Source organism: Alosa alosa, chromosome 8, assembly GCF_017589495.1.
Source record: "Alosa alosa isolate M-15738 ecotype Scorff River chromosome 8, AALO_Geno_1.1, whole genome shotgun sequence".
NCBI classification, from domain to species: Eukaryota; Metazoa; Chordata; class Actinopteri; order Clupeiformes; family Clupeidae; genus Alosa; species Alosa alosa.
Genome location: NC_063196.1, coordinates 34921008 through 34931052, shown reverse-complemented (window position 1 = coordinate 34931052; position 10045 = coordinate 34921008). Strand labels below are relative to the sequence as shown.

The following is a 10045-nucleotide window of genomic DNA, read 5'->3' as shown; positions in this document are numbered from 1 at the left end:
AGACATTAATTTTATCAACAGTAAATTCATAAATAAATAAAAGATCAAACTTCAGTAACTTCAAACAGTAACATCACTACATCTTAGACTCAGTAACAAAAAAGTTGTATGCATACACTGTACTACCTGTTTTTTTGCCTGCACAAACAAATCAAAATATTTATATTTCATATTTTCATCATATGGGGAGACAACTTCCTAGGGCTAAACGTTTTTGGATGCTATAATGTAACTTTGCAAATGGCTTTTTGTCCACGTGGCTATGCTAGCTTGCTTTTAGGCAGCCATTTGCCAAGGCCCGACGCTAATTGCAAAGCAATTTACAAAAAAATCACTGAACTCAAATGCTGATGTGGTACATGAAAATTTAGCTAAAAATGTGGAGAATGCAATGCAATCAATCATTTTGTACGATATATTGGCACAGGCTGGCATGCAGCAGAACAATTGCTTGGCTGGCCACCTCCGAGAGAGCGAGAGAAAAAAAGATGCACATTTAAAAGGGTCTAAATTCCAGCTGAATTATGGTATTATTAATAAATTATTACTTAGTATTGAGCATAATAATAAAAGTCCCGCAAATCTAGCCATCATAATGCGAGAGATTCCCACACATTTTACCCTGTACCCTGTCTGACATTAATATAATAATGGAGCGGCCTGAATGCGGGACTATTGACGGACCAACTCTAACTTCAATTGAACCCCATGCAGACACACACACACGCGCGCGCAGGACCACTTTGGGGGTGCCTCTCTTTCGTTGCTCTCTCTCTCTCTCTCTCAGCAGGATTTGTCACCGCTGAAGTCCAATTATAGGTGCTTCAACATCAACCGCTATCGACAGGAAAGGAAAATAAACATTTAGCGATCAGGAACCGTCAGGAATTTTGCAAATAGCTTACATAAGTATCACCGCCTAGGCTATAACGTAGAGAACATGGATGACTTCTCTATTTGACGTTCGATTGCGGACGTGAACAGACAGCTACAGACACGGAGCGCACATTAGACCTACTTTCACTTTCTGTGCGTAGCCTATTCATTACGTGAAAGATAATTAGTAGCAAAACAGCGATCAAATATTACATGGCAGTGCGTTTTGTTTTCATGCATGTCTAGATAACAGCTGAGTTATGTTTAGGAGACTCGTAAATCCTCAAATTTAGGCTGCAAAGCACAGCACCTTTATGGCCATTGCTTGTATTCGAGTCAGCTATAATATAGTCCTTTATTTCTTGCGTTTTATTGTGAGACATAGGCCTACTTTTCGTTTGGAGCGGCATGGGTAGGCTATCAAAAGCAGATGTTTAATTTGAGATTTAATTTACGTTTGGACTGTTGATTATATTGCTAAATATCGGGACTGATGACCACTGAAATCTGTGGGGTATTTAATGGCTCACTATTAAGTTTCACAGTGTCGGGAACAGTGATGGGCAGTAACGCGTTAGAAGTAACACGTTACTGTAATACAATTACTTTTTTCAAGTAACGAGTAAAGTAAGGGATTACAATTGCAAAAACAGTAACTATATTACTTTTATTTTCCTGCAAGCAGCCTGCGTTACTGCGTTACTAAACCGTGATTTTGCCATTGCCATAGACAGTAAAAGAATTTGGGAGACTGTCTCCTGACAATGACGTCGACTATTGCGGCCCGACCTAGATGTAAACAACAGACACAGGTGTGCAAGTCAAGACATGGAGTGCGGGAGAGAGCACGAAATTGGATAATTTAATTCATGGAAGTTCAGAAATTACTTTGAGTTTGACTCGGTAAAAGATGATAAAAACATTAGCGTCCGCTGTACACTCTGCGTGGGAAGGAAAATGTTATCAACCGCGAAAAATTCCACCTCAAATTTGAACAAGCACCTAGCAAGCCGGCACAGGAATGTTAAACTCGTTGAGACACCCCCAGATCCCGACATCACCGCTGCAGCAACAGAGGGCCCCTCTCCTGCTAAACAGGTGAAAATAGATTTAAGAACGACAGGACTTAGTGCCGCTGAACTGAAAAAGCTTGTCGCTGGCTATATTGTGGAGGACATGTTGCCCATTTCCTCCGTAGACTCTGATTCATTCCGACGCATCATAGAAAAAATACCGACCAAAAGCGGTGTCAAGCTAACCTGACCCTAGCCAGATGACTGTAGTTCCGCTTAGCTCCGCCTAGCTTCACTCACATCCATCTGGGACCTCTTCCATTGAGAGTGATTTCTCCAACCAACTTTATGGTAGAGCCAATCAGGACGCGAGGGCGGAGTTTCATAGATGTGACATAGCGTGAGAAGCGACTGTGAGTCTGTTATTAGCGTCACGGGTTGGCTTCGATGTGAGTGGTTGAAGTAGCACGTCAATAGATGACGGACAAGTGGCTTATTCAATCATATGCAAGCATTTTTTGATTAGGCCCAGCCTTCTGAAGCAACACTTCAATGGATCGGTTCCAGATGGATGAGTGGAGCTAGGCGGAGCGAAATTCATCTGGCTATTGCCAGGTTAGTGTCAAGCTGCCGCAGAGAAAGTCATTTGCAGGATACCTTGAGAGAGAATACGACATAATGGAGGCTAATTTGAAGGCTGCACTCGGAGATGTAGACTTTGTTTCCACTACTGCTGACATCTGGACGATGAATAATAAAAGTTTTATGGGAGTGACGGTTCATTGGATTAATTCAACTTTACAGCGCAACAAGGCCGCACTAGCATGTAAAAGAATTAGAGGCAGGCACACCTATGATGTAATTGGAGCAGAGATTGAAGAAATTCATTCATCATATGGACTGCATAGCAAAGTTGTTGCCACTGTAACGGATAATGCATCAAATTTTGCCAAAGCATTCAGAGTATATCAGCCCTGTAATTTGGAGTCTGAATCTGAAAATGATGAAGCAGGTGATGACGAGGAACCGACTTTTACAGATGTCATAGAAGCTCTTTCATCTGGTGATGGACAGTTTAGCCTCCCTCCACACTACAGATGTGCATCACACACAATTAATCTGGTTTCAACAAGTGATGTTGACAAACATCTAAATTCCTGTGCAGACACCAAGGCTGTATATAGGAGTAGTATTTCAAAATGCACCGCTCTCTGGACTAAAGCAAGTCGATCAACATTGGCCTCTGAACAGGTGGAGGAAGTCAGCCGCAGGAAGCTAAAGGTACCCACATCCACAAGGTGGAATTCCCTGTGTGAGGCTATTTCCAGAATCATCACAATTCCCATGAACGAGCTGAATCCCCTGTGTGTAAAACTGGGAATCAAGTGCCTTAATGAAAGGGAGTACCTATTTTTGCAAGAATACTGCACCGTGATGAAGCCCTTGACAGTAGCACTCGACATCTTACAAGGGGATGAGTGCACCTATGGGACTTTACTACCAACACTCACAAGCCTGATGTCAAAGACACTTGCCCTGAAAGATGACCTCTCCAGAATGACAGCCAGCCTTCCAGATGCCATTGTAAAGGTAAGATTATTATTTGATAATTGATTTGGGTGGTTCTGTTTAATTTATTATACCATTCATGGTGGGCAGATGTTACACTTTGTTTGTTTTAAGCAATGAGTAAAATTACTAAAATGATAAAAGATACATTTCAGTTCAATATCAGGGATAGTGATTATCATTAATCATGAATATTTATCATAACATCAACAGAAGATTAAAATAAGGTTAAAATAACCTCAATGATAATTAAATGTCATACAGTATTGATAATGCATGAGATGGTATAGGTCAGTAAAGCTCATAGAATAATTAAAATAACAGATTATATAGAAAAATATATGTATTCTTATTTATATTTATATTTACAGGCCATCAAGATTCGTTTTGATCCTGTACTGGATAGCCAAGAGGGACTTCTTGCAGCGGCCACTTGTCCCAAGTTCAAACTTAGATGGCTGAGAGATGAGCATAGGAGAGAGCATGTGAAGGAGCTTCTGATAAGAGAGTGTCGTAAAGTTGCTCCTGCAGCTGACAATGCTAATGTGCCCCAACTGCCAGCCAGCCAAGATGAAATGGACTTTTTTGATTTTAAGAACCAACCCACAGACAGCTTCTCAGCAGAGAAAGAAGTAACTGACTATTTAAGGTCTGGGTATGAGCTTGAGATTCTAAATCGGTTCCCAAACCTCAAAAAGATGTACATGAAATACAACTCTCCAACTCCATCAAGTGCACCAGTGGAACGGCTGTTCAGTTTGGGTGGATTGGATGCTTTCCCCGAAAAGGAACAGGCTCTCTGATGGGAGGTTTGAAAAGCTTCTGCTGATGCGGTATAACCACTGTTTCACTCCGAAAGAAAACAAAAAAACATAGGGCCTTGTCATAAATTGAGACTAACACCTGCAGATATATGACAGGGGTCAGATCCCCTCCACACACACACACACACACACACACACACACACACACAGAAGCACTCCCCTCCACACACACACATACAGAAGCGCTACCCTCCACACACACACACACATAGTAACAAATCCCTCTACATACATACACATTACATACGTAGAAGCAAATCTCAATCCCACACACACATAGAGGCAGTCCCCTCCGTATACACGCACACACTGACATTCACATCCACTCAGAGAAACACATCCTACCACACACACACAGTTCAAACACTCTGACATTAGAAAAAGCCTAAATGTGGCATGCAACAGCATTTTCTGTTTTTGTAAACGCATTATCCCACTCTGCACTTTAACTGTTAAACGATGTAAATGTTAAGAGTCTTTGGTTTTAATTATTTTATTGCTGTATTTTATTTAGATTTGAATGAAGGAGTATACACAGCAAAAATATTTTTATTTTATGTGCTGGAATATGCAGAGATATAACTTAATCAACAATTTTCTTTAAATCAGAGACTGTTGCATTTAATTTATGTTTTTTATTTGATGCAATGTGCATAGTTAAGATTGAAACTAATAAAAACAAGTTTTAAAAAATTCAGGTTGTGTATAGTTAGTGTGTTTTTGAAAAGTAACTAAGTAAAGTAACTAATTACTTTTGAAAATAAGTAATCAGTAAAGTAACTGAATTACTTTCTTGGAAAAGTAATCAGTAATCAGTAACTAATTACTTTTTCCAAGTAACTTGACCAACACTGGTCGGGAATTTCGATTGCCATCCACTTATTGCGAGATAAGGTATCCGCGCTTTCATTCATTCGTGTGCTGTGCTGCAAGGGAAACCTTATTCCGTATAGCCAAAGATGTCTAAGATAGCCTAAATGTAGTTATTTTTTAAATTATGCATGATTTACTTTTTTATAAAATTCATAGGCTGGTGCCTGGCAGCAACAATTGTGTTTAAATGTAGGCTTCAGCCTTTAGCTCAGAAGGGTGCGGAATGCGACTAGCTTGAGAGCAATGAGAGCAAAGTGTTGGAGATTCATGGTGTAAATGACTTTTCATTGGCAACAATACCAACCAACAATATAAAATCTTAAGAAGAGCTCTTTTATGAGTTAAATGGAAACAAAATTATACTGGCTTTTATTTGTCCAAATATGAGGCTGTAGACGTAATGTTTCACGTAGGGTTCATGTCAGTTAATATAAATTAACATTTAAAAACATGTTCAATTATATATTTTTTCATATACAAGTCGCACCTGACAAGTCGCAGGACCAGCCAAACTATGAAAAAAAAGTGTGACTTATAGTCCGGAAAATATGGTAAGTTATTAATTTGCACACAAACAAATGTTTTACAACTTGTACCCTTGTGCAATTTTTGTCAAGATGTCCAGTTAGAAGCTAGCTGAAAAGTTCGTAGCCAGTCCAGGCTATGCTGTAGTGAAAGGAGTGCTGCTTGCAAGGAATGCTGAATACTGTAGGTCATCTGATTAGGAGTTACATACATTATTGTAGTGGTAATATGCGATCTTACAACAGGACGTCCAGTTAGCTGGGCAGGAGCTCTGTGCAGTTCGTAGGCTATATGGCTGAAGTGAAACGAGTAGCCTACTGCTCGCGTCAATGAAAATATTACGTTTGTGTCAGTAGGTCTAATGTACTCTTGTAACTACTATCCTGCTGATTAAGTCATCTGATTTGATTCGATCTGATTCGAGATTGTTACCTTCTTTCCGTGTAGTAATATGTGATCTTACAACGGGACATCCAGTTAGCTGGGCAGGAGCTCTGTGCAGTTTGTAGCCTATGGCTAAAGTGAAACGAGGTCAACGAAAATATTACTAGGCCTACTCTCGTTTGTGTCAATTCAAAAACACTTTATTTATCCCCAAGGGACAATTTACATAGTACCATGGAGTAGAGTACAATAATCATAAATTCTATAAATATCACTGTTTAAAATACAGTAGGTACAGTCAGTAGGTCTAATGTAATCTTGTAACTATCCTGCTGACATCTGATTGAGATTATTACCTTCTTTCCATGTAGTAGCCTATATGATATATAATATGTGATCTTACAACTCTGGTAAATAAAACTGGAGACATTTGCTACTTTGTGCTACCTGCTCATTTAAAATTACGAAATAACAGCAGGGAAATTATGTTTGTTTTTACAGGTTATTAAAAGAATGACCCAGGTTCCTGAGGAGCTGACCTGAATGACCATCATGGCCTCGATCCGTTGTGCCTCTATATTCTTTGCAAAATGCAATGAATATTTACAGAGCTGACCATGGCCGTTTGAGAATCAGAGGGATGGAAAGGTGAGGACAATCTGATACAAGTGTTAGCAGTTACAGTATATAAATAAAATATTTTTAACCAATACACATTCATTATTGGTTCAGCATATTGCAAAAACACAGTTTGATCAACACCACAAAATGATCAACTTTATTTTTTTTTTTCAACAATCATCCAGTGATACTATGATGTAAAATATAAAAAAAAATATTAAAAATATAAAACAAATTGCTTTTCCACCCTCTTCTCGTTGCAGGCAATGAAGTGACTTGGCCTACAGGTCTTTTGTGAGCAGGAGCTGGGGTTTCCTTAGAAGAAGCGTCCGTGTCATGATCCCCTCGTGTGTGGTGCTACGCATATGGAGGGAGCTTCCGGATACTTCAGGGCAGTACGTTGGATTCAGACCCCTTTTCGACTGAACCGTGACACATGTTCAGCAACAGCATCCTCCATGGAAGGTCTGTCAAGCTGAGCACACAAGTCCTGGGGCACAGGAATCCGCTGGACGGCATCCCAATAAGGAAGAGGGTCTTTGATGATCTCGAAGAGGACAAGAAAGAGGACTTATATTGGATACTGTAATACAGTGCATTGTAAGCTGTATACTGTACAATAAACAAATTGTATGGCCCTGAACATTGTGCTTTGTTTACAGTACTGATGATGATTTCGACACCAGTAGCGTCAGGTCTAAGACAGCCTGTTGTGTGTGTGAATCGATAAGTTCTTTTTAGTGCCTATACTGTTGCACATTTTGATTTGTTGTTTGTAATAAAAAAATATATATTTTATTGAACTTACAAATTGTTTGGCAAGTCTGTACATAGTTTCTCCTTGGCTGTCTTCTGTTGTGGGGACTCATCATTCTCATTGACGTGCATGGCTGCAAGATAAAACCTAAACCAAACAACAGAAATGTTGTAACACAAGTGAAAGTCACTTTTGCATGCACACACCAAGCTGTTAACTCACAGCAAAAGCATTTGCTAATATTCTAAGCCCCGCAAGATGCCACACTTGGAGCATCTGTTTGGCATGCTGCGTTTGTCATGTTGCCGTTCTTGTATTGTTCTGAAATAAGAACGTGCAAATAAATCCATTGTATCTACACGGTTTTCAACATATAGACTAGATATCATTTGAATTGATAATGTGAAGTTGTTTCCACTTCTGACGTCAAAAACGTTATGGGTATGGGTTATATTACAGCTTAGCAACCAAACTATCGTGTTACTCAGCTTTAGTTAGCTATCTTGCTGAGAACTAGCCTAGAAATCTAGACGCGCCCCTAGCGGCTGCCAGGGCTAGTCTAGCAACTCTCAGTTGGCTTGTGAGCTCCAGAAATCGAAACTTAATCAGGCCAATGAAATCGTGTATAGAGTCGTTAGGTGGGCTTAACATAATGATTGATGGCAGAGTTGCAACGGTTTGGCTTGAATTCCCTGCTACTTGAAAACAAATAAGATGGATGTTGCTGCTGGCGAACAGTGTGACACGAGTTAAGCCTTTAAGTTGGAAAACGTTTGAACTAGCCAACTAGCTCCGCTGGTGGGAAACGCATGGGACTCATAGCGCTGCCGCTGTCCTATTGCGTGCAGAGGGAATTTGAAAGACAACTGATTATCCCGCCCCTCGGACTGAGCACTGCGAACGGTGAGTTTCCAGACCCTACATTTTAATGTTGGTCTGGCTCGTCAGGCTAGCTGAAAACATAACCTGTCAGAGATCTCGACAAACATGCATAGTAAAATGTAGGTTAACGTGACAACACAGGTTTTATCCGAATGACACAGGAAAATTAAATAGCCTTGCCAATGAACTAAATTAACATTCTACTTGCTAGATACACGTTAGCATGGCTAATAACTGCTTAGCGACAAAATAATACTTACAGCATGTGGTTGTGATGACCTTACGGTCGGAACAGCCCCTCGTTTCAGTAACAGCAGCTTAGCAAATCCTGCTTAAGGTTTTGAAAACTGCCTTCAGTGAAATGTTTTGCAAATTAATAACGGAGTGTCGAACTTTGCAGGGATCTTCTGGTAGAAAAACATTCTCCATGCCCCTCGAACTTTTGAATCCTTGGGAAGACTATGGAAAGTCTCAGCTTTCTTTGTGGCCTAAGTTTCAGCCTGGAACACTGCATTTACGACCGTGGCTCATTTTCGATATCCTTGAAGAACTGTCTGCTTTATAATTCCTGTGGAAGTAAACGAGCAGGCAGCTAAACTAGTGTTTGTCTTATCTTCGCTCTCCGTTCACGTTCCTGGGCTCAGAGCACCAGTGGGCTGGTCTGTATGTAAATTTTGAGGCGTGACAAATGTACAGGCCAGAGCCAAATAAGGTACCACCTGCGAGTTTGCGTAAACTCGCAGCTTCTTTGGGATTCGCCCGTTTTATGGCGGGAGTTTCTAATTGTGAGATTTGCATAGGAAGGAGGTGTCGGTGGGGTTTTGAAGTTCTCTGTGGCTACGTTTATACGGTGACGATGAAAAGAGAAACGCATAAGTGGCGTCTCGTCTTCATTTTTTTATTTGCGTTTAGACGAGCATTCTCAGGGGGAAATCTTTGTTTATATGAACACGCAAGAGTATGTGATATTCGATTGGATATTCATTCTAGACCGCTGGGTGGTGGTGTGATAGAACCCTGGTACGTCACGCGCAGACATTCTAATTTGACAGTTTAGCCAGAGAGGTAATCAAGGATCTTTGGTTTAGCCATTTAGACGGAGACGCAACCCGGGTCGTCTTCAAAACTCTACACTCTGGAAGGAGTCTTCAGATTTTTGCGTCTTCAAGCCCCTTCGGCCCTTCGCCATGTAAACGAAAGGCACTTATGATAAAATATTTTGTCGTCTTCCTTCGCAATCGTTCTCGTATAAACGGCCCCTGTATCTCCATTTCACCCACTGAACTATCGCTATTCATCTATGACAAAGTAAACTCGGTTTTGCATTCTATGACCCCTTTAAGTCAAATGATTTTTACCAGAAAGCGCTAAATAAGTCTCTTTATACTGAAAATAGCAACAACTTTTTTGATCTTGATATGAGATTAATAACACTTGGTTAAATTGTGTTAGATAAACAGTTTTTGCAGTGTGAGAAAGCGCTTGGCAAGCCCCTTTATACCTAAAACAATGGCAACTAAATTTGATCTTGATATAAAATGAATAACACTTGGTTAGATTTTGTTAGTTAAGTAGTTTTTGCAGTGTAAGCAGTGTCTGAGAATGGTGTATTTATGTCAGGCAACATTATGTGAAAACAAAACCTGTACTTGTTTATACTTTAAGGAAAAACAGCTATGTGCAAACACCAGAATTATACTTGACATTTGTCAGACAGTCAG

General features: G+C 40.1%; 1 protein-coding gene across 1 annotated transcript; it reads left to right on the top strand.

The window, feature by feature from the left end:
* Positions 1–2447: 2447 nt before the first annotated feature.
* Positions 2448–4439, top strand: LOC125298961. The gene is made up of 2 exons (XM_048249951.1): positions 2448–3479; positions 3830–4439. Exons 1-2 carry the CDS (start codon positions 2568–2570, stop codon positions 4259–4261), a joined length of 1344 nt encoding a protein of 447 aa, XP_048105908.1. The 5' UTR covers positions 2448–2567; the 3' UTR covers positions 4262–4439.
* The last annotated feature ends 5606 nt before the right edge of the window (positions 4440–10045 follow it).

Bases quoted from the DNA above. Each gene is read 5' to 3' on its own strand.
- LOC125298961 (XM_048249951.1), top strand. From the start codon at position 2,568: ATGGAGGCTAATTTGAAGGCTGCACTCGGAGATGTAGACTTTGTTTCC. The intron at 3,480-3,829 runs GTAAGATTATTA...TTATATTTACAG, and splicing joins TTCCAGATGCCATTGTAAAG to GCCATCAAGATTCGTTTTGA.